The sequence below is a fragment of the Carassius carassius genome, chromosome 40 (genome assembly GCF_963082965.1).
Source record: "Carassius carassius chromosome 40, fCarCar2.1, whole genome shotgun sequence".
In the NCBI taxonomy this organism is placed as follows: domain Eukaryota; kingdom Metazoa; phylum Chordata; class Actinopteri; order Cypriniformes; family Cyprinidae; genus Carassius; species Carassius carassius.
Genome location: NC_081794.1, coordinates 13,939,678 through 13,965,079, shown reverse-complemented (window position 1 = coordinate 13,965,079; position 25,402 = coordinate 13,939,678). Strand labels below are relative to the sequence as shown.

The window sequence follows — 25,402 nt, the reverse complement described above, 5'->3', positions numbered from 1 at the left end:
TTGACTATATGGGTGAGCTCAAATGTCTGATTTCACATAAAACTTGCTGTTTTCTCACAATAAGTTAATATGCAGCCTATTATGATAAAGCCATGAATAAGAATCTGAAAAGAAAGAAGCCTCAAATTAATATTTTAAAGTTCGTGAATAAATCCTACCACCCCTATAGATTTGTTTCACTTTCCATAATCCGTGACCGACAGAGGAGCATCTTGGCAGCAGGAATTTAAAGAGCGCAGCTCAAAACAGAAATGCAGAACATTAATAACTACTGTCATATAGACTAACTTTATAATGAGAGCACTATTGTAAAAAATATTAATTGTTATGGTTTCACCGACGTTAAGTGTTAACTATCTTTAAATAAAAACATTATTTCCCCCGTTTGTATCTGTATTTTGTCCCGCCCCCAAACATATGATTTGACTATCAGTCGAATGTCAACACGATTCGAAAATTCCGATTCGACTATGAAAATCCTTAGTCGGGGACACCCCTATTTTACATCAAAAAAAGAAAGAAAGTGTCATATCATGATATCAATGATATAGCGATGCGATGATATTTGGTGGATATACCTTCCCTAGTGTCTACAAGCAGTACTGCACAGACTGATCGGTATGTGACAACAAAGTATTGCGAAAGGAGTTCTGGAGTATATCTGAGCACACACTCTGGGTGCTTCTCAATATCCCTTCTCGTTTCCTTAATCCTCTGTCCTCCATCTTATGACCCGGAAGCTGATTGAGTGCATGCATCTTGATGGACATCTCATTTCTCTAAGTGCACCACGAGGAGGCAAGGATCGAGGAGTGAGGAGGCTTTCTGACGAGTCATGAGCGAGGATACATAGGTGTATCCTTTGCGGAAGTGTTTTTCATTGGAAAACCTGATGCACGTATAACATGAAAGTCGTGCAATGCAAAGCATTTTAACTAGGGTTGCACGATCATGATTTTTCATGGCCGATTCCGATATCGATTTTTTTACAAGCAAACTGTCCGATTCCGATATCAATTTTCGATTTATTTATTTATTTTTATTTATCTTTAAGCAACTAATAAGAAAGAAGGAAAGCGTGCATAAACAAGATGTTTATTTAATATTTAATAGGCAAAAATTGCTTTTAGCTATTGAAAACAATAACCGTAACCATCTGAAATTAATGGCAGTCACTGCACAGTAAGTAGCCTACATTCAATACAAACATAGATGGTACAGACATCAGCATTTAGCTTTTGTTTTTGAATTGGGTTGAAACTACATAGAACTGGCCTTAAATGAAAAGATTAACTGTAATCATGTGAAATTAAAGGCAACAACTGTATAGTTCTACAATCCAAACAACACAATCAACACACATTCAATAAGATGTTTCTTAATCAGCATTCAGTATTTGTTTAAATTTTTAAATTTGGTGTAAAAAAAAAAGGTCTTTACCAGTGAGACTAAATAAAAGTATGCTATATTATTACATTATTCCAAAATGTTAAAAACAATTAATGTTGGTATATAAAACAAAGATGCAAAGTGTTTCATCCAATAAAAAATATATAGCGTAATAATTTATTAAAAATAAATAACTATTGTCTCAAGTAAAAAAAAAATATAGATGTGAATCATTACCCTCAAATTTTTCAATTGGATGAATGAAACACTTTTTTTCAGTGTGCTACAGCAGGTGATTTTTAAATCAAATTAAGTTGGTGTAATTTTAAGGTAAAATAAAAATAATCATCCTATACAGAACTGACGTTTACTTCTGGCTTTTCAAACGTGTATGCTAGTTCTACTTGGGGATATGCCGGTATCAAATTTTCCTGTTGCTGTTAATTGATAATACTTTTATCACGGTATACGGTATTATCACGGTATTGAAAATTTGTTTTTAAAAAAAGTGGTCAGAATAACAGTATAACAGGTTAAATAACTTTTTTTTTCTTATAACAAAAATAACTAAACATTTAAAACAAAGCAATACAGAAAAATATATAAAAGTTAAACTATAAAAACCAATAGGTATCACTTTACAATAAGACCTCATTAGTTAACCTTAGTTAATGCATTAACATTCAAGGCAAGGCAAGTTTATTTATATAGCACATTTCGTACACAATGGTAATTCAAAGTGCTTTACATAAAAGAAAGTAAAAAAAAAAGTCATGAACAAAAATAATCACACAAATAAAACAAGCAATTTAAGAACTTGAAAATGAAAATGATTTAGAAATTGACTTAAAATGAATTTAAGACAGTTTAAAAATAGAAAATGATTAAAATAAAATACAGTGCAATACATAAAATATAGTGTAATCAGTTCGGACATCGCATGGTGCTCATTCATATAATGCACAGCTAAACAATGAGCAATAGCTACATTTACTATAGAAAGTAACAGTTGCAACTTTTTAATGAATGTTCAGAATATTTTTTTCATTGGCAGTTTGTTACCTAATGAAGCCATAATGTAAAGTGTGACTGAACAATAAAAGATCAAAACACTTTCAAACAATATCTAGGGCATTTGTAAAAAAAAAAATTATAATAAAATAAAATGAATGTTTGAAGATAAATAGCCTATTAAGTCTAAATATTTCAGTAGTTGGTTCTGTAATAAACACCATAGGGAAAACTAAAATTTGAATGGTTGTTTAAAATTATTTAAATATGGTTTAGAAAGTAACAGCTGCTTTATTTACTGTGTTTACAGGGTAGGGGCTGCATTTTAGCGCCATCTTCTGTCAGAGTGAGTGTGCTTTCATTCAGCGCATCTCTCAAGTGTGTTCCTCCATGTGCTTCTCATGCGTGCTTGTTTACATTAGAGCGCAAGCGCTCTTTCAAGCAGCATACAGGGATGTTGTGCATTTTTTAGCAGCTGATGGGAATACCATTCTTAAAATGCATTCCAAATTCGAAATAATTTGTAATGTATATTTATTCACGGTATTTAGAAGTGCCTACGATAACAAAATCGTGCACATTAATCACCGCAATATATCGCATTACCGAATACCAGCACAAGTCTAGTTCTACTTTACAAAAAAAAGAAGCATCTCAGTTTTGTCACAGTTTAGTCCGTTTCGTTTCTCATCCAACATGCAAGAAGTTGAGCTGAACATCTCTTCACTGTCTACATGTGTGCAGGGCTTGGACAGGTACAGTACGCTCGCGCAGGAAAGGGGCTCTTATTTGTGCTTATTCAAACAGCTGTTCGCTTCCTGCTATCTGTGCCTCAGAGATGTAGCTCTGCACTTCCAGTGCTGAATGGCTGCCTGTGTCCTGTGCACAGATTTCGAAATACTTCCTCACAAATGACATGATAGCGAATGATTACAATGTAGTCTGTGCACGCGGGAGCACTTCCGGAAAAATCGGCTGAATAAAGACCAAAAACCGGCCGATTGCCGATCACGTATTTTAAGCAAAAACTTGCCGGTTCCGATTTATGGCCGGTCAAATCGTGCATCCCTAATTTTAACCCATCCAAGAGCACCCACACAGCAGTGAGAAGTGAACACACACCCAGAGCAATGGTCAGCTATATATTCACCACCCGTAGAGCAACTGGGGGTTCAATGTCAGAGGTGGGTAGAGTACCCAAAAACTGTACTCAAGTAAAAGTAAAAGTACTTCTAGAAATATTTACTCAAGTAAAAGTACAAGTACTAGTCTTGAATAGTTACTTGAGTAAGAGTAAAAGAGTATCGGATAAAAAATCTACTCAAGTAGTTAGTTACTAGTTACTTTGGGTCATATATACTGAGCCTATTTTTATTTAGATATATAGATAAAATGTATGTAATGTATGTGTGCTTGTATAAATGTATATATTTCATCAGCCTTTACTCCAATTTATGTAATTTATTATAAAACCCTGTCTGTTTACTTAAGTAACAGATATAGGTGTCATGCTATAACATATTTTTAATACGACTGACTTTATATTAAATGTGAGTTTAACATTGAAAGTTAATGTGATATAAATATTGCTACTAATCTTTCATTGTTCAGAAAGAGAGCAAATAACATTTACATTATTAAAGATAATTTTCACTGACAGTCTAGATTTCAATCACTCTCAGAAACTCCCATTAAAATCACTGAAACTGTTAACACTGTGAAATCAATATCTTAATTAAAAATTCGTACACACATCTGCACTTTGTTGTTCCTGCGAGAGAATTCGCCAGAAAGAGGTATTCAGTGAGCGAGTGAAGGAAGCACCGGCATTTTAGCGATGACTCATCTGAAAGCCTCTGATTGGCCAATGCTTTAATAAGCTCAAAAGAATCATGTGTGATTTGTTATAATACGCAGCGCTGTATAAACGCATCTATCTCTGGCTAAGCGCCAGCAAGCAATCACAGATCTGAATTTAGCAGCTGATAATATGACTCGCTGAACGTACTTGCACCAGTGTGATTGTATTAAAATTAATAGAATCTTAATCGGCTATTTTTTGTCTTTTGGAAGCTGCATTCAACTTGACTCCCCTCTGTTATAAGTCACACCTACAACAAACTAATGTCACAGTGGTATGTACTGTAATCGAATGTAGCCCAAGTTATTACCTGTTAAACAATAGACAGCACACGCGGTGTTCATCTAATAAGGATCTCCATCGCTAGCAAACAATAACCTTTGCAGATTTCAATTCAGTGCAGTTCCAGCCACGTTTTCAACGCTCTTTCTGTTCTTAAACGTTACAACTCCGAGTGAACCACTTCAGACGCTCAGCGCGTGCGGCAGGGAACTGAACGACTCATTCAAACTGATTCATGAACCAATTCCCTCGTTTGCCAATTGGTTTGATCAAGCCTTTGAACAGAATTGACTCAAAAGAATGAATCATTCGCGAATGGGCATCGCTCATTGCCCAGAGAAAAGTAGACGGCGCGTTTGGAATAAACTGATGCATTTATTGCATTAAGATAAAGTAACGAGAGGAGCGTCGCCCACAGTAACGAAGTAAAAGTACAGATTTTTCCCCAAAAATTTACTCAAGTAAGAGTATAAAGTACCCATCTTTAAATTTACTCCGAAAAGTATTCGTTACCCCAAAAAATTACTCAAGTAAATGTAACGAAGTAAATGTAACTCGTTACTACCCACCTCTGTTCAATGTCTTGCTCAAGGACACTTCAGCCATGGGTATTGAGGGTGGAAGAGAGCGCTGTTCATTCACTCCCCCCCACCTACAACTCCTGCCAGCACCGAGACTCGAACCTGCGACCTTCTGGTTACAAGTCAAAGTCTCTAACCATTAGGCCAAATCTCCTCCCCTTTCACATCTGTTGTAATAATCAAACGGGGCATCTTTATTCATATTTATTGAGAATGTCTTGAATAACAAATTTTAGCAACATAAGGGCAGATGACTTTGAAGTGATGCTAAAGGGAGCGAAGAAATTTAATTTCACTTAAGTTCTTTGATCCTCGCTTCATTTCCTTGCATCCTTCCCTTTGCCTCCTGAAGGGGTGGAGCTAAGATGCGACGAAAGTAAACGAGGATGCACAAGAATCGAGATGCACATTCTTACATTAAAAAATAGGCAAGTAGCATATCTTTAGTAAAGTGGCGTGGCGGGGGCCGGTGATTTCAACCGACTGCATTAGGCTAGCGTAAAAAGACTGCCTGCACATCGCCACAAAAGCTTATCAATTGCATGTGGTTAAAGCCTTGCTAATTTAAACAGTTTAAACCATTCAAACAAGATGCAGAACTCAACTGATAGATCCCGCTCCGAGTTCGGTGCGCACACGGAGAGCCGCACAAACACCAAACCAAGTTCTTTTTCGTTTCCTCCTGTGCCTGAATGAACTAATACACCTCGCCAGTTTAAACATACAAGCACAAAAAGACATGAAAAGCTTATTTCAGTACCCGCGCACTGTTTGATACGTACAGTGTGCATGCAGAGAGCCATGTCTACAGCCCTTATAAACACAGAATTAAGTTTTGTCTTTTGCTCTTGAAACGACAAATACATACAAAATTGTCACCTCGAAAGTATCCTTGAAAAAATTGTCTGTTATGTCTTAAGTAAGCAGTAGGGTTGCTGCGGTGAGGAAAATTTCACACTTGTTAATTGACGTGTGACAACACCGGTAATACAGGTATCACTTTGTGTGGCGGGGTGTCCTCTTTTCCTCGCTATTAAAATTGCGCATAAATGTTTATCGAATTAGTGGCAAATTGGCATCAATTGCTTGAAAGGACAAAAAAAAACAACCCTCACTGATATTGAACCCAGACCTTTTATTTACATAACGAATAAAAATACCACCATGCACAGGCTGAAAAAACTGAAAACCGGCAAACTGTGAACCCAAGCAAATAAGAACCATGAACGTTTATTGCCTAGCCAATATTAGAACATTTTTAAAACAAATAAGAAAATAAAATAGGCCTAAATAAATTACACCGTTTAAATAAGATAAAACACTATATATAAGACAAATATAAAAGAAAAACTTCCAAAATGACCTTAGCCTACATAAATGACAAGTTGGCACTATATATATATATATATATATATATATATATATATATATATATATATATATATATATATATAAAAGAGAAAACCCCTATAAATTGGCAATTATTTTTTTTCTTTTGGGCTGCGGCTCATCGTCAGCTTCCTCCTCATTTTGTTCTCCTTCTTCCCTCACGGGGTGCATTGAACTGCGCTTTCCTACCGAGGATGACCGTTTCTTCCTCTATCCTCTTCTTGGTCTCTTCAACATTCCGGTTGTAGTTACCCCGGTAGCGTGGGTCCAGGAATGTTGTCTTGCGCATAAGCAGCCGGCTTGCTTCTGGCAGAGCTTCATATTTCTTGTCTAAAATAGATATGATGTCGGCTTTCAGATTGGCTGTCAGTTTACTAGCTGCTGTCAGTGTCCTTAATGTTAATCCAAGAAATGAAATGGGAGAAAACCACTCACTGCTCTTTACTGAATTACTTTGTAGTTTTAACAAGAATTAATCTATATTTAATTTATACAGTAAAGACTATGCAATGATATTTACATTTGTTTATTCAGTTTCTGTACCTGCACACATACAAACTTGAAAAAACGTAATTTGTTGTTTGTTGTTGTTTCATTTGTTTATTTGTGCTATTTACACAATTTCAAACAGCGCCCACCGGTAAAACCTGCACCTGAGCCCAGCAAACCCCAGCTACGGGATTTAAAATGATTGAATATGCCCTTCATTTTGTTTGCACTAATAAATGCTGCTGCCCTGCCAGCTGCAATCACCAATAAAACATTGTTCCATGTTATCGCAAATATTCTTGAAATATTGTGATATAATTTTGAAGCTATATCGCCCACCCCATACCCACATACTTCAAAATATCTTCTTTTGTGTTCAGCACAAGAAAGAAATTTAATACAGGTTTGGGAGTAAATAATGACAAATTAAATTTTAGAATGAACTATCCATTTAATGACCATTTAATCAGCTGCATGTTTAGTACTGACCCTTTAAGAGCTGCACACATCTAATATACAGGCATGCATCCATATTTCTCTCAACTGTTTTCTTTAATTTTAGACAATCAACCGAGTCTATATGTAAACCTTGTGTGTTTTGACAGAATTAGCGCAAAAAATAACTTAGTTCAGTAATCAGGCGCTCAGAAAAGTGCACAACATTTAACCGGCAAAGGCTTTAAAGCAGATGCAAATAATGTACTTTTGTGACTGCAAATAAAAACAGGGTCCTGTAAGAGTAAGTCTACTACTGAGTTAATATAGATGTGAATGCATGTGGCTTTGAACAGTATATTGAGATGGAGGTGCCAGATCTGCAACTGATAGAATATGCACTGTATTTCTATATATACAGTATTTCTTCAAAAGCAGATTGTGGAGAAATTTTTATCATCCACAATCAAAAATCATCATATCGCATACCCCTACTTTGAAGTGTCTTATTTTAATGGGAATTCGCTGCTGCTTCCTTTTAACCCTTTGTGAAACATGAAAACACCATTTTTGATTACCTCATGGTTACTTACGTTTTAGCATTAAATCATTTTCAGTGCAACAGAAGCCCAAACTTGAAAAGTTATTTGGTTTTATATTTAAAGAATATAACATTAGATCTTTTTGACTCTTGCTCTTCGCTTTGCTTTCATGTTGCCTAGTAGTGTTGTCAAAATTACAGATTTCTGTACCAGTTAGTACTGCAATTTTAGAAACGTCCATTTCCCACTAAGAAGTCTGTATTTTTGACTACACTGTTGCATACTATAGAACCATATTGATTATAGCAATTTGTTTGTTAATCTCTTAGCTTCTTCTGGATGGGGAGGTAGTGGCTCTCCTTCCAGTCCATGTGTGGATAACGGTACTGCAGCCTGGGGTAAACCTACTGAAGCACCTACTAGTTGGTGCGACCCTGATGACACTGGCAAGTCACCAGGTTGGGGGGATCCCTCTCCCAATCCAGTGAATTCTGGTGAGTCTGGATACTTTTGTGCTACCAGTAATGAAAATGTCTTTGAAACTGTTCCCTAATGCATTCATACTTCAGAGTGTTTTAAAATATATTGTTATCTTTACAGGTTCAAAGTCTATGCAAGAAGGTTGGGGTGAAGGAGAGGTATCAGTCAATGCTTCACGTCACTCCAGCTGGGAGGAGGATGAGAGTGGTGGTGTATGGAACAGTGCTGGTTCTCAAGGCAGCAGCTCCTCCTACAACTCTGGAGGCTGGGGAGCCAAGAAGGTCAACAAGGTATGACAGGCTAGGGTCAGTATTCATGCAAGTTACTCCTGATTACTACTTGCTGAGCTTTCTGTCTAATTTTTTCAGGGTTCCTTGAAGGGTGCAGGAGATTCTTGGATGAACCCAATGACAAGACAGTTTTCAAACATGGGGATTCTGGTAAGAAATTATGAAAGAATTGTCTTCTATATGGAATTTAGAGTTTTTTTTAACTTGTTAACCTGCACCCCTCATTTTGGGACTTGTATCTGAAAATGACCTACCCAACTTAAAATTGCAACAGTTCCTGACTTAAGTGTGCTACACACACAATTTTGGTGTATTTGGAAAGAAGACGACTCTTTGGGCTTTACTCTTCATCATCCAAGGCTGATAATGCTCAAAAAGATATAAAGTTATAGACACTGAAGTGCCTTGAAAATTTTTTTACCATGTTGTATTTTTTTAATTTATATAAAATAAACATAAAATCAGTCCTGGAAAAATCCAGATCCAATCCAGGAAAATAATGGGTTGAAAGTCACATGCCTCATTAGTTTATATTTCAAATCTGAAGTAGATACCATGAAAAATTACATTCAATTACAAAACAATGAACAGAATCTTAGACATTGTATGACAAGTGATTTATTTGTGCACTAGAAAAATACAATAAGAATAATTTGAGTAATAAAAATAAGAAAAAGTACAGTACATCCTGAGATTGCTAAAATACAACATTCACACTGATAGATGCTCATAGTCAGTAATTACATGCGCAGTACTTTCCAGTTTCGGTTTTCAATCCGATCAAGAGTTTACATATCCTCTCGCTCGGATTACAAAAGGGATAAACCACCCCTTACAATCCGACCGAAATTTTAGTCGGATCGAGCCAATTCAATCTGATTGACGTGTTTACATGTGACATTTTTATTCTGATTGTGCTTCTAGTCCTATTAAGATCGGATTAGAAGGGTCCATGTAAACGCAGCTACTGATATAAGTCAAAAAGCCATTGTGACAACAAAAATAAAAGATTTCACACATATTACACAGCCTGCTGCTCATAACTGCTTTTGAGTGCGCTGGCCACGAGCGATGACATCGTGGATGATATTGTTATATTCGATATTGGATATTTCACAATAAGTTAACATGCATATTATAATCTCCCCTGAAGTTTCATCTGTATTGAATGGGTTTCTACTTTCACATACAAATGACTTGTTGCACTTATGGATATGATAACTTTCCGGCATCAATTCTAGTATGGTAAAATTCAAAATGGACTGTGTTGCCCTGCCATTAGCTGAAGCTGTGCGTTAACAAGCTGCTGCTGCAGAGTGTGAGCTGCTCTGTCTCTCATGCAGCCTCAGAGCAGGGTTGCCAGGTTTTTCCTGGTAAATGTCGCATTCCAGGGGCTAAATTTCACGTTATTGGGGTTGCTTTAACCCGCAGACATAAAAAACATTCCGAAGCAACAATGTAAAAGTAGCCGGACTTGGCAAAACTGCCTCAGAGGGAGTTTGGCTACAACGCTTAGCTGCCCGCTGGTGCTCCTGCCTATAAATCTATAAATTACAACTTTACATCTTAAACAAAAACAGTTATATGCTTTTTGTTTATAGTTAGAATATCTGTATGTCAGTAATGCCATTTTTTTACAAATAGGGGTGTCAACTCAATATCACGATGCGTCACATTCTCAGTTTTCAATATTACTGCATATGGCTACTAGTGTTGGGTGATATGGTCATTTTCCTGTGAGATCGACGATACACGATATTATCGTACATGGGTGGAGCAAGAGAAGACTCTTTGTTCTTGTCATAGCATAACTATTTGGTGTTTTAAACCGCGCAGGTGCGAGAGAGAGCCTATGGAATCACCAATAATTGAAAAAATATACTTTCAAACATACTGATAAACTAACAATAAATATAAAAGTACCGTATTTAAACAGCTAGTTCATATATAGTTGGATGCAACTGTCATATCGCGATTACTTTGTTACTTTGATATAAGATTACTTGTTAAAGTGCAATGAAATACCTAATATCTGCAGGTGATGTACGTATGTTTGTGGATGGAACGGCCAAAACTATGTATTCTGCATGCATCACATTATAGTGCGGTGTGCCCTTTAAGAGACTGATCACTTAACTTATAACGCACACTATGTGGTGATGACGTAGTCACTATGGATGATAAGTTCGCTCTAGCGCCTTGTTGTTATTATTCTGTCTTTACTTTATTTGTAACGCCAAGAAAGAGTTAATCTCTCATGTATGAGAAGAGCGCGTTGCCGTGTACCAGCCGTTAAATGTGTGGGACACCAACTCCTCATTTTCTATCTTTCATTTCATGAATTTAACGAGTTATCGGAGTCAAAGCGTTACAACTTCTTCACCGACTACAGGCTCTAATCCTCTAAGTGTGTGTGTGTGTGTGTGTGTGTGTGTGTGTGTGTGTGTGTGTGTGTGAAATGTGGTGCTGAAGTGAAATAGCTGGGCAGTTTGATTATTTTTTGGATTATTTTTTCTATTATTATTATTAGTATAATTGATTACATTAATAGGAGAATGAGCCTAATACCGTCTTGACTATCGACAGAGACATCTGCTATCGCCGATATCTCTGACTAACGTCGATACACCTTTCTATCATCGGCCCAACCCTAATGGCTGCATTTTCATATTAATTTTATATACAATTTTATTTGTGCTAAATTAACTTTTAATTTATTTTATATTATATAAGCACAGTAGGCTATTTTTTTAAAACAGTTACTTATTTAAAGGTGCCATGTGCAAAAATTGAGCTAAAAATATTCAAAAAATGACCTACACGCATCAAAAGTATGAGGAGAAATAAGGACGATGATGTCATTAAAAAAGTCAAGTTATAGTGCTGCAGAGATATCAACCTTAATTAGCAGTAGCATTACTAGCCCCGGCCCGACAGGTGTCGTAATACCAGTTTCGGCCATGGGAGGCGGTATGCGGGCAACATAACCACCAGCCAACCTGCAATACACGAATAACTCGCACGGCTTGTGGGCGTAATCTAACCTGATGTCAATCATGTGGAAAGTACAGCCCACTACTTCATGTGACTTAAGCCCTTGGCAAGAGACCACCACCCGCTACAGGGAAACAACCGCGCTCGGAATCACAAATCAAATCCGATAAGAAAAGGAGGTCCGACACCGAACTTGCAACATTTCTTTTGGATTGGTAAGTTAGATGCTGTTAGTATTTCGCTAGAAGTTTGTTTTATATGTTTGTGTATTTTTTTTTTTTCGGGAAGTTATAACAGGAAGTTATAAAAGAAATGTGTCGAAGGCTGTTCTATAAACGTGCTAATGTTAGCGATGGCTAACCGTAGCTGCGTTTGATAATTAGCTAGATATAACTTACCCATTTTTTTATATGATAAGTAACCTGCTCTGTCTAGTCTGTTGGTCTCCGTGTCCTCTTTACTTCGTGGTTTTTCTGTACGTGAGAAAATTGATGTGTGGCGTGAAAGCTTGTGAAAAGAGTCAATTGCGTGTGTCTCACGGTGAATGCTTGTGAGAGTTGCCAGCTCTGGTTACGTTGGTTGGCGCTAGCTTGGTCTGATGTTGACCAATGATGTTGACAGAATGCTGTCTGTCAAATTAATTTAATTCCAATAATGTGTATTTACAACTCAATGTAATATGAACAAAACTAATATGAACATATTCACTGGTAAAGGTGAAGGGGAGTAGCTTGAAGATGTCATGTTTCAAAATCACTTGACATCACCCAATGAATGTTCCGTCCTCTTATAGTAGCGGTTTTCAATTCCAGTCCTCGCGCCCCACTGCTCTGCATATTTTGCACGTTTCTCTTTGTTAACACACCTGATTCAGATAATCAGCTCGTTAGAAATGAACTCCGTGCATGAACTGTTTTTCAAATGTTCATTGCTCCCTACTCTCTGAGCAGGGGAAATCTGTTGAAGTTTACCTCACATCGAAACATTCATTCACTGATTTGTGCTGTGCAGCGTCTTTAAACATGGACAACTGTGACATCATATACCTCTGTAAATCGATAAATTTAAATTCACGTCTTGCACACTTCAATGCACTTTGATTGGAACATATAGCTACGTTCGCTTCGAACTGGAATCATGGCTGAATATCCTGTGATGTCCACTTCGCAGGGAACTTATGTTCGAATAGAACAAATGTCTGAAGCTCTTAAGAGAAACGTTCAAAATGTGCAGAGCAGTGGGGCGCGAGGACTGCAATTGAGAACCGCTGTCTTATAGGCTTCAGCTATGCTCTAGTGTTGTTGTGAAGGTAGGGGCGGAGCATAGAGACTATGCCGTTTCTCGTTTGTTACTCTAGAGTAGACCAATTCACTTTATTGAGGCATACTGCCCCCATCTGGTATGGAATGTGGAGTATGACTTGATTTTTTTGCCAGATATGACTGATGGCACCTTTAAAATAAGTGTTCTTTAAGTGTCCGAAAGTTTACAGACAATAGTTGTGGATTTTTCTTTTTTTCCTCAGCATTATTGCCGTTTGATTATTACTGATGAGATCATAGATAGTTGCAGCTTTAACAGGCTGCATTCACAGTAAGGCACAGATATATTTCGATAACCGATGTTTTGTCCTGCTCTGAAAACATAACTGACTGTGTACATCAATTTTGTATAAAAGTATTGAAAATGCAAGTGCATTTAACTGCAGCCGCAATTGCACTTCAAGACAACTAACACAAAGCGCACATGTAGGTCTGTCAGTGCGCGAGTTTCTCGCATCTAATAGTACTGCATTCCAAATGGTATAAATGAAAGCATATCTTAACTAAAACATGGCGGGTGGAAGTACAGACTGTCAAGCAATGTGCACGTGTCTCACAGTGCAAATTCTGTGCAATGAAGCCCGCCGCGTCTCTAGCGTGCACACGTGCCATATGCAGGAATAATGAACTAGCTTTTAAAAAGCTTAAAGGCGCCGTGCACATTTTACTTTACTTTCGAATTGGCATCAGTTTGGCTTCAACTGCTTGAATGCAACAACAAAATGGCACTTAAAACTCACTTTAGCCTATATATGAAGCATAGAACTTTTATTAACAAAACAAATAAAAATACACCATGCTATAGGGCAAGCTATGCCTAATATAAAATAAAGAATAACTTAAAAGTTTAAATGGGTATACAAAACTGGAAATAGGTAAGTACACATTTATAATATATAACCAAATAAATGAAAGCTTGTAGGCACGGCATACACCTTGATGTCACATAAAATAAATAAATGACAAAGTTTAAATAAAGTAAAAATCAGCAAACAATGTGGAATCAATTATATAAGAAACAAATGTTTTTTTAAAAATTCCATCATCACCGTAGATATACAGCAAAAGTCAACACGCTTTTCAAAATCCAAAATGTTGCCAAATAGGCACTTTTGCGTCACGTTTCAAAACTAAAATCAACCGCCATTGTCTTGTCCGTCTCACCTCACTCTTCTTGTCAAACAGCTTGACTCATTCTTGTCTCTGGATAAATGAAATCTAATGTGTGAGGTGACACTGAATTGAGCAGCCTCGTTCAATTTTTATTTACTGAACTAAAGGATTTTTATTACTATAAAAAGATCAAAACGACGGTGGGGGACAGTGCCGTAGTGGGCAAGTGACGCAACCGGTGTTGCGGCTTAACACCGGTATTACTGTCAGCACCGTCTTATCGGCAAGCCTAGTCTGAGGCTGTTTTGGGACCCTGGAGAAGTTTTGACTTGACCTGACATTTGTGGGTTTTTTTCAGTATCTTGAAAACATATTAATGGCTAAAGTCTGTTAACACTGACTGGGCTGTAATATGTGGGCAGCATAAATGTACATGTTTGTGTTTTTGAGAAAACAATGTTTGTGCGTGGTTAGTGAAAACTAACTGAATTTTAATTCACTGAAATAAGGCCCTAAAACACATACAGAACATTTGTTCACAAGACTTTTGAGAACTGGATGTGGTAGACTAGAGTTCGCAGTCATCAAGAAAATATGAGATCAACCACACTGGTGCGGGCTTCGACTCAGAGGGTTAACATGTTTGAATAAAGTTGGAGTTTGAATAAGGTTCACCAATGTAGTGGTTTGTTAATAGGAAGAGGACCCCAGTGGTCGTTCTTTGGATCTGGCCCCTGGTCCTCCGCAGGACAAAAAGATAGAAGGAGAAAAGCGTGGCATGGCCTTAAATGAGTACAATGGAGAGATGCGTAAAGGAGGACGTGGAGGGGGAGCAGGTGTCGTCTTCCGTTCACCTGGTTCCAAAGAGGTGGGGGCATGTGAACCTGGGCCTTACTATGACAAGGTATTTGCATCTCTTTACATATCTGAAAATGGTAATCTGAGCCTCTGCTGTCACTGATTATCTGTGTGTTTTCTAATCTTCTATCCTTTTTCTTTAGGTGAGTGGTCAGTTGTTTAGTAGCGGAGGTGGAATGGGACATTCCAGGCACCAACCAGGGGTGCCTCCCATCAACCCATCAGTACGAGCGCAAGTGCCTCATCAGTTCCTGTCACCACAGGTACTTGATAATGCTATGTATTGGTTTATATTACTTCAGTAGTTTGCAAGATGCTGACAGACAAGTCATTTTAGGAGGAGACATTTTGTTGAGGTTTTAAAAAAAAAATCTAAAAGTACTGTGCACTGATTATGCACAAAAAGATTTCACACTGTCTTTAAGATAAATTCCTGTTAACTACAGAAATGTAGCTAGCTGAAATGTAACTCATATGTGACCTTTGTCTAATTCGATCTTCCTGTTGCAGGTGCCAGGCTCTGTGCTGAAGCAGATGCCTCCTCCCAGTGGAGGTGTTGGGGGAGGCATCTTTCCTCCTCAGCTCTCCCCACAGCACATTGCCATGCTCAACAGCATATACCCCCATCATATTCAGTTCCAACTGGTGGGTAGCTCGATGCTCTGTTACATGCTCAGGACTTCATCTGTGCTGGCCAGACACACAATACTCTCACTACAGTTTTGTATGTTTCTTCTTTTTACCCTGTGACTCATCGTTTCTTGCAGGCCTGTCAGCTGCTTCTTCAACAGCAACCACAGCAACAACAGCAGCAACTGCTGCAGAACCAGCGCAAGTTCCCCCCAAACATACGTCAACAAGCAGACCCCCAACAGGTACCAGTTTGACCTCTACTATTTAAATGTAAAAAGCTTCTGCAATTTTAAATGTTTCCTGATGCTTCTACAGTGGTTAGGTGCTCTCAGAAAATTCTAAATTCCGTAATTACATTTTTTGTACCGGTTTCATATTATAGAATTTATATTTAATACCTTGATCAAGCATAAGTCTGTTCTCTTTGACTCATTGTGGCTTGTATACTTATTCAAGTAACTTTATGAAACAAGCAGACTGGCAAACATCCCTCTTTCATTACTTATAAATAGACTCAGTATTTGTGAAGATGTGCCACAGGTGATGATGCTTTAGTTTGAAGTCAAGCAGCATAGCAAAACGAATAGCAAGATGCTGTTTGTTGTCATCTGTTCTTGTAATGTGAAAAAGAAATGAGGATTGGGGTTTAACCCTCTGCAGTTGTGGACATGTATGCAATATGAGTTCCTGTTGCATTGTTGCTGTCATATTTTAATTGCTGTTTTTTTTTCACCAGCTTGCCAGAATCATGGCGGTTCTTCAGCAGCAGAGACAACAGCAGCAGCATGTGGGAGGCCCAGGAGGCGGCTCCAAACTCTCTCCTTCTCACCTTGGTGGTGGTGGTCCAAAGATACCAATGTCGGACCCCCTCTCACACCCTGGCTTGGTAGGATCTGTAGCAGACCTGCATCAAAAAACACAAGGAACTTATTCTGGTTAGTCTGTTTTTATTTTAAAAGCCCCATGAGAGTGTCATGTCTGCTGGAAACAGTAACGTTTTGTAACTTACAATTTTCTGTCCTGTTCTGTGTCTTAAAGGATTTGGGCCTGGAGTGAGCCTCCCTGGTCTGGAATTGGGTCCCATGGTTGGTGGCCCAACTGGGCTTAAAGACAGTGGGGGGCAGCAGTCTCGTTTCAAGTGGATGATGGAAGGTCATTCCCCAGCCCCCTCACCTCCTGATGCCACCCTCCATAAAAATGGTGCGGTTCCTTTTTTTGTGACACATGCAAGTTTAGGATATACAAAGAAATGTGAAATGTCTGATACAAGTTTTCTTGCCTTGTTACGCTGATATATAGGTCCCATTGCTGCTCCTCTCAAAATGAGAGGCGGTTCCCCATATTCCCAGTATGAGATGCTGGGAGGTGAGGGGTTGGGTGTGCCTCCACAAGGGCCATCAGATCACTGGCACAGAAGTCCTGGAAACAAGATGGGTGCCAAGACTGGCACATCCAGCTGGCCTCCAGGTAAACAGTGATGCACATCTGAACATTTTCATCCTGGTTGTAAAAATATCTATTAGGAATTGAAATATGATTTTGGTTTCAGAGTTTCAACCAGGAGTGCCTTGGAAAGGAATTCAGAGTGTGGACCCTGAATCTGATCCTTACATGACCCCTGGAAGTATGCTGGGCTCATCGATGTCAAGCCTCAATGACACTGAGCACCAGTTGTTAAGAGACAACACAGGTACAGCTCACCTACACTTACAGATAATAGTTTAGAATGAGAAGTACATGTTTAATATAATTAGTTAGTGGTTGTGTCCTTTTTGTTTTATGAATCACGTTATTCAAGGCACATAGAGAATATAAAATATTGGATACAAATGAGGTTTGTTCTTGTGTAGCAACAACCACGTGTTTAAGCTCAGCTAAGAAAGAAATTTGTATTTTGATCGTTTATTCTACAGAACTAATTTATTCATATCTACAAAACTAATTTCAAGCATTTAAACTTTTAATTTTTATTTAAACCATTCAGATCAATGAGATTGATTTCTTCTTTCAAAGGTAGCTCCTCTACCACAAACACAGAGAGTCCTAGGCTTTGAATTCTAAATGTCATTTACATACTCATGTAAATACTAACAAACAAGTCTTGTATTTTGCATTTGTTGGCATAGAATCAAATCCCTCCCTCAACACCTTGCTGCCTTCACCTGGTGCCTGGCCCTACAGTGCCTCAGAGAGCCCCCTCAACAATGCACACAACCAAGGTAACAACAAAGCATTCTTCTCACTAGATGGTGCTTCTTATTTGATTTGATATGATATCACTTAATTCCATCAATTCTTGTTTATTCCCAGTTTGAATACTCTGAATATGTTGTGATTTATTTCCTGTTCTCACAGCTAAGTACACAGACTATAAGCCCAGTTGGCCACTTGAGCCTATAGGGCACAACAAGCCTTGGAAGACCAATCGAAACAACTCTCATCTGCCACGCCCACCTCCTGGACTGACCCATCAGAAACAGCACTCCGTTTCTCCATGGACAGGAGGAGGCCCACGATTGGGCAGAGGCTGGGGTGGCACTGGAGGTGGCCAAGAAAGCAAATTTGGGCCTGGTAATAACAACACCTCAGAAACCATAGAACTGTAAAACATTGAAAATCACACAGGGCTTAAAGTATTCCGGCACCGTGCCGGATCTCCGGCGTGTGGCCGTGAGGGAAAAATAATAATATAATATTTGAGAGCCTGCGCATGCAGTTTAATATTTTCGAGCCAATTTATTTCTTATACCAATCATATGAGAGGAACGCAGCTTTAACTAACGTTACAAGCCTATCAGAAGCAGAGAAGGGCGTGAAGGATGATTGACGCCCATACGTCAATGTCACGTTAGCGTTGTCGGAGAAAACAAAAATGGAGCGCAAGTTTATGAAGCCTGGGGATGATGCCCTAGACTCCTAGCAATAGATAAAGGACGCGCTTTTTGGCAGTTGGTGCAAGAAACTGAGAGAGCCCAGGGCTTGTTTCTGCATGATTTGCTCGAGGAATTACTGAATGCCAGCAGCGGTAAGAAAGTGCTTGCTCGTTATGATTTATGTCGCGTTCCAGGCAACCCGTAACCCGTGTTTTTCCAACCTTAAACCTGTGAAAGTGCACTGGAACGGCAGTCAAACCCGTGACTTCCCACCCGTGAACTCGTACTAGATGGATGTACTCAGAGTTCTGACGTCACACAGCACGCGAAACAACAGCCAGTGTTTATGCAAGTGGTACACGTTGAAAAATAGATTTTAGGACAATGTAACGTTGCAATAAAATTTATAATCTAGCTAAATTTCCCTGCGCTCAGAAGTCAAAAGTCGTTAGTCGTGGTTTGAAATAGTGACTGGCGAGCTAAAACCGGCCTGGAAAGCAGCACCAGACTCCGGTCATAGAGCCGCTGCCCGTGCACTCAAACTTACCACGACGTTGCTGGGAGTAGAGACCTGCGCGGGAGGGATTTTTCCGTCCCGCTCCCGCAAAAATATGTTATTTTCTCCCGCTCCCGTATAGCCTACAGTAGTTTTTCTTTTTTTTTTTTAAATACATTGCATATTCTGCCTGCTACTCTTATTTTTTCACTTGCTCCCCTGTTGAATATAAATTTAAAAAGAAACGGAAAATAAACAAATGTTTCGTTTTATTTGCGTTTAATTAAAAGTATGAACATGAACAAGGAACTTAGAACATATACAGTAAAAAAAGTAAGAAATGTAAATAAAAAAAAATATATAGGCCTACCTATAATAATTAGGCTATATAGCCTTATAAATTATATAATAATAATAAACCTGGATTTATTTCAGTTTCAAAGGAAAAGTAGCTTATGGGGCCTGAGCAATTCATTCAAACATTTAACAAAAAATATCCTTATTCCTCAATAACAAAATAGACCAATTTTAAATATTAGGTAAATAAATAAATAAATAAAAATAAACTGAATTGACTAAAAAAAACAAAAAAAAAACTGTACGACTACTTAATGTGCCCATATTGTCCCGCGCCGCACTCGGTGGCGCTGGGTCCCACGGTACTCCCGCGGAAGTGCAGGTCTCTAGCCGGGAGCAACTATTAGCTGACACACCGTTGTCTATGACTGACCATGTCTGCGATTAAAAAAATACGTGTGTGCACATTTATAGCAGAAAATGATTTGTCATTCAGAATTTTGCAGCCACTGGTCACCCTGTGTAGAAAACTGGCAGAAGACAAAAAAAGCGTTCACTAGCCTGTTGGTTTTAAACCAACATGCGAGTTACATCCCAGAAAAAAAGTGATAATAGCCTTGATTTCACTTCTAATCTTCAGTTTAGCAGTTCAGTTCTTTAGCACTTTGAGCACTTAATTATTTAAGCACTTGTTATTGTTTAGAAGAAAACACTTTATTTGACATAGTACTTTTAAATAAATGGTGCCAAACATAATCATTGAAGAGATTCTTGTCTATCTCAGTCTGTTTACCATTTTCTAAGCACTTTAAGCTCTTGTTACTGTATTTTTGTTACTATCGTCAATATTTGAATTAAGTCTGTCTGTGGAGTTTCTCTCCAAACACCCACACCCCCCCCCAAAAAAAAGTTCAGGCTCAGGATTTTTTTCCACTTTAACCCCTGAATCACAGATGTTAAAATTAAACAATGTTTAGACATTCACTCAAGTAAATTCAACCTGTTTTAACTAGGTATGTGTATCGTTTACATTTTGTCGATGCTGATACCGATATGATACTGCTTATCATTATCGATACTATTTGGTGCAAAAATATATGATGTGAAAAGTAATTTTAATACTCCTGAACTTTAGCAACTGTATTAAAGTTCTTCAGTCAAGAATAGAGAGTTATTTTTCTTTTTGTGTTTTATTTTATTAACATTAAAGGAATAGTTCACCCTAAAATGAAAATTGTCATCATTTACTCACTCTCAAGCTGTTTTAAACCTGAATGAGTTTCTTTCTTCTGTTAAACAAAAGTTATTTTGAAGAAAGTGGGAAACCAATCAGCTACCTGTCCACAGTGACTTTTTTTCCCCTACTATCAAAGTCTGTGGGGACAAGCAACTGTTTGGTTACCCACATTCTTCAAAATATCTTGTTTTGTGTTCAGCACAAGAAATTAATTAATATGGGTTTGGTACAACATGACAGCTAGTAAATAATGACAGAATAAAAGTTTTGGGTTAACTATCCTTTTAATGACCAACGACAGCATGTTTAGTACTTTCGCTTTAAGAGCTGCACGCATCTGTTTTTCTCTCATCTGTTTACTTTCACTTTAGAAATAAACAACTGAGTCTATATGTTAACCTGTTTTTGACAGTATTAGCGCATTCAGATGACGACTAAAATAGCTAAGTAATCCGGTGCTGTTTGACCGGCATTTTAATGTAATGTTACACATGCTTCAGGTGTATGCGCTCTGAATAAGCACACGTCAGAACAGCACACAAATTAAATGTTTAACCTGCACATGCAAATAATGTACTTTTGTGATTGTGAATAAGTGCAGTGTCTTGTGAGTATAACTCTACCGCTGAATTAACAATTTATGTGAATGTGTCTTGTGAGTTGCAGTTGGAGACGATAGAGTAGATGTTGTGTTTTGTTAGAAAATATTTTATTATATTAATAGTGTTGCCTCCTCCTTTCACTATTACACTACTGCATATATTGCATCTGACACCGGTGTCGCTTAGTTTTGTAACGTGAGCCCACACTTTCGAACGTTTCACTCTGGCCGCCATGACTGATTGCACACAAACACACACAGTGGATATCACGCACGTCAAGCAAATGTCGGCCACCTCATTCAGTAAAGGAAAATGACAAGCAGCAGCTTCTAATTCGCCATTAACATTGAAGTATACAGAGATAAAACAACACAAGTATCTAACAATACCGTTTGTACTGAAGCTAATTGTTAGTCCGGTCTTGACCCAATTATGTACCGGTCCAAAAAATACCAGTTCTCGGTACCCATCCCTAGTTTAAAATGTCTTACTCTTAATCTGTGTAGGCTCTGCGTGGAGTGATGGAGGAGCCTCTAAGGGGAGCTGCTGGCTGGTGTTGAGTAATCTTACCCCTCAGGTATCTGTGTTATGAGTTATGTTGGTTTTTATTAGATTTGAATTAGCTTTTCATTTAGTTTTCTTATTTTATTGCAATAATTTGCATCATTTGCAGATTGATGGCTCCACTTTGAGGACTATCTGTATGCAGCATGGGCCACTTTTGACCTTTCACCTTGGTTTGACTCAAGGTAGTGCTCTGATTCGCTACAGTACTCGCCAAGAAGCAGCCAAAGCCCAGAGCGCACTTCACATGTAAGTGTCTATGAATCTATATACTGACCCAGATCAAAGTAATGGTCACATTTTTTATAGCAATTGAATTTTAGCACATTTTAGCACCACATCAAACCTCATTCCCACCACAGAGTAAAACAAAAAGGTAATTTGGTGAGCATTTATATTAACTCATATTGTGATATGCTGATATAAGCACAGAATGCAAAACGGTGCTGTGGCTGTTTGGAATAATTTTTTAGAATATTGTCTTCCATTTGAATTGGTTTTGAAAGTAGATAAGAGGCCTATATTTGTAATGTCTCTAAGGCAAAGATGCACAGAGTTTTGCGCTCAAGTTCACAGAGACCGAAACCTGTTTGCTTTCATTATTTTACAAAAGCGCAATGATTTGTAATTGTGCGTGCACACAAATAAACGTAGAGTCTTTACAGATTTGAAAGATGTATTACTCTTATCTATATGACCAAAAATGATTGAGTATTTTAGGAGCAAGTAACTGCTCTGGCGCCTCCATCTGTCATGCAGTGAATGCTTTACTTTTAAGCTTCCAAACTCCACACAGACACATGAACAGTGCACATTTCTCTAGGTTAACATTAGATTGAGCGACCTTATAACATTCCTAATACTTACATTTCAGATGATAAGCCATATTTGAGGTTGATGAATGATAGGCAAGCATGTGGATGTCTTCTCCGATGTACTGTATTACCATAGACTAGCCTTTAACGATCTATGTCACGATTACGATATTATCGCAGCCGATATATTGCGGCACAATTACGACAACCTTGTAGACGTCTTCCTAACTGTCATCTCTGAAAATTCCTCCCAGGTGTGTTTTAGGTAACACCACAATCCTGGCCGAGTTTGTGAGCGAGGAGGAGGTTGCTCGCTATTTTGCACATTCCCAGACTGGATCTGGCGGAAGCAGCGGTGGAGGTAGTGGAGCCGGTGGCGTAGCCGTCTCCGGGCCGACAGGCATGACAGGGTCATCGGGGGCTGGGCCTGTGGGTACCATCAGCACTGGGAGTGGCGAGCGAGAACGGGCTGGAGTGGGAAGTTTAACTACAGGAGGAAGCAACAATGCTGGTGGAACTGGGCCCTCTGGCTCTACCTGGCAGAGTTTAGAAGGTACAGGCAGCTCTCCTGACCCTGCCTCTGCCCAGGGAGCGGGCCTAAGTGTTTTCACCCAGTGGAGCAGCAATGGTGCTGGCGGAAGCGTGGGCAGCAACACAGGGGGTGTTGATCCTGGCAGGGCGGGGTTGTGGAGCGGCATGACTCCAGGGTACACAAGCAGCAGTCTATGGGGCTCTCCGGCCATGGAAGATCGGCACCAGATGAGCAGCCCTGCAGCGCTGCTGCCTGGAGACCTGCTGGGAGGAGGTGCAGACTCTATCTGACTGATGCAGACAAATACACATGCAGCAACACACACACAAACACAAACAGCAGATATATAAATATAACAGCTATTCTCCTATATTATCACAGATGCAGGAATATAGGAACATTAATCAGAATACAGGCGATTTGTGTACATGCCCTCTGTCCCTCAGAAGGGCGCATAATGCATAAATACACATCCAAGTATTTAGTATACATTTGTAACACTTATGTAGACAAGTACTCAAACATCAGATGCCGATAAACACTTAAGTGCTGAGAAGCAAGCCGGCTGCATTATGAAACCTAGCAAAATGCATTAATACAAAATTATATAGACAACACTGGTTCCAGATGTACACACACTGTCATTCTTATCCTTAGCAGTGTTTCGAGCTTCCCATAATCCGATCTTCACAACATGGGAGCGTGGAGGAGCAGTGTGTGGAAGTCAGTCAGTACTGATACACGCATACGCACACACAAACACATCCCATTTCTTCTTACCCTTAAATGAAGACTTCAGCAAGACTTGAACAGGACATGAAAACAGTTGGACATAAATACTCAACTGGATGATTCCTAAATCCTTGAGGTCATAAAGATCACACTCGCATACTGAGACTCTCTCACTCAGGCGTGCACTGTAGGAGGAGAAACCGGACAAAAAAAGGACAAAAATATGCATCATATAATGTTCATTGAACGCTCACATTGTTACAGCTCCATTTTCATGCAAACTTAAATTACTCAAAACACTGTTCTGATGTCTGACAAACTGTATCTCTTTGTCTTTTTTTGTTTTAAATGATGGTGAAATCCAGAAATGTTTTTTCTTTCCCCAGAAGCTGACCTCGTTTTTTTCTTTATTCTGAATTGAGTATATTGTCATAATGACGATCACTTGGATGTTACTTAGCTGTACAAGGTGCCCTTTCTGCCTGTGCGTGCACGAGTGAAGTCCCAGGAAATGGAGGCGACATTCAGAGTGTTTGTGAGGCATCGATGAATGTGTGGCAGCCAGAGATTAACAAGTGTGGTGTATTTACAAAGATCGGTGCTGGAATAGGGTGGTGAGTAAATGTATGAGTGACAGCTTATTTCAGGAGTTTGATGTCTATGTGTGCATGATACGTATGCAGGTGTGTGTGTGTGTGTGTGTGAGACAGCAAGTTCAAGAACATTGGCACTAATGAATATTTCTTAAGTTGTGGTTTTAGCAGCCTTTTTTGTTTTATATATTGTCTGAATTGCAATAATTATAATAAAGAAAAAGATTTTTTTAGAAGATGCAACCAACTGAAGGCATTCATAATGAAACATGAAACATGCCAAACCTTATTGTACCAAGCTGAGCTGGATGGGTGTTTTAGGAACACTTAAAAAGTTACCAGTTGTTTATTTTTGTTGTTGTGTACCGTTATAAATTAAGGCGGGCTTTATCACTCGTGTTCAGGTTTTTTGTTTCTGATTTTACAAAAGAACTTAATTTAAAGAACAAGACAATTAATAAAGGTTGAATTTAATTTTGTCGCCAATTGTGTGCACTTTCTTTTTATTTATTATTCGATTGTGACTTCTGTTTAACCTTGTCACAGCTGGAATCCACCTTTATAATATTACAGGATTATAAGGGTTGTTTTACAACCTGTTTCTCAAATAGATGAACATGTCCCTTTTAGACAGTTGTTTTATAATTTTACATGCCTTCCATTTTACACTACACAATACACTTCATTTTTAAATGAGACTTCTCCTGTATCCAGGTTTTCCCAAGACAAGACAGAGGTAAATTAAAATAATACCATGATCATTATATAATTGTTTTGTCTTATTTAAATGCTTGTTTTATTTTAAAGTCATTTTTGAGGCCCCCTAATTGAGAACCACTAGTTTGGACTGTTTTATCAATGTTTACCTGTTTATTTTCCAATAATGAATGACATGTCCACGTACTAAATGAGCAAATACGTGAATATATATATATATATATATATATATATATATATATATATATATATATACAGTCGTGGCCAAAAGTGTT

General features: G+C 38.4%; 1 protein-coding gene across 1 annotated transcript in view; it reads left to right on the top strand.

Moving 5' to 3' along the window:
- The window catches only part of LOC132122160 (trinucleotide repeat-containing gene 6B protein-like), a 48,843-nt gene extending 23,959 nt beyond the window's left edge, over window positions 1-24,884 (top strand). Inside the window, exons 6-21 of the mRNA XM_059532099.1 lie at window positions 8,309-8,473; window positions 8,580-8,749; window positions 8,828-8,899; window positions 14,876-15,082; window positions 15,180-15,299; window positions 15,547-15,681; window positions 15,804-15,911; window positions 16,406-16,604; window positions 16,708-16,869; window positions 16,969-17,136; window positions 17,219-17,359; window positions 17,796-17,888; window positions 18,025-18,240; window positions 21,681-21,751; window positions 21,848-21,987; window positions 22,808-24,884. Coding sequence (XP_059388082.1) covers window positions 8,309-8,473; window positions 8,580-8,749; window positions 8,828-8,899; window positions 14,876-15,082; window positions 15,180-15,299; window positions 15,547-15,681; window positions 15,804-15,911; window positions 16,406-16,604; window positions 16,708-16,869; window positions 16,969-17,136; window positions 17,219-17,359; window positions 17,796-17,888; window positions 18,025-18,240; window positions 21,681-21,751; window positions 21,848-21,987; window positions 22,808-23,375 — 2,735 coding nt within the window. The 3' untranslated portion in view covers window positions 23,376-24,884. The remainder of the gene's footprint in view (window positions 1-8,308; window positions 8,474-8,579; window positions 8,750-8,827; window positions 8,900-14,875; window positions 15,083-15,179; window positions 15,300-15,546; window positions 15,682-15,803; window positions 15,912-16,405; window positions 16,605-16,707; window positions 16,870-16,968; window positions 17,137-17,218; window positions 17,360-17,795; window positions 17,889-18,024; window positions 18,241-21,680; window positions 21,752-21,847; window positions 21,988-22,807) is intronic.
- The last annotated feature ends 518 nt before the right edge of the window (window positions 24,885-25,402 follow it).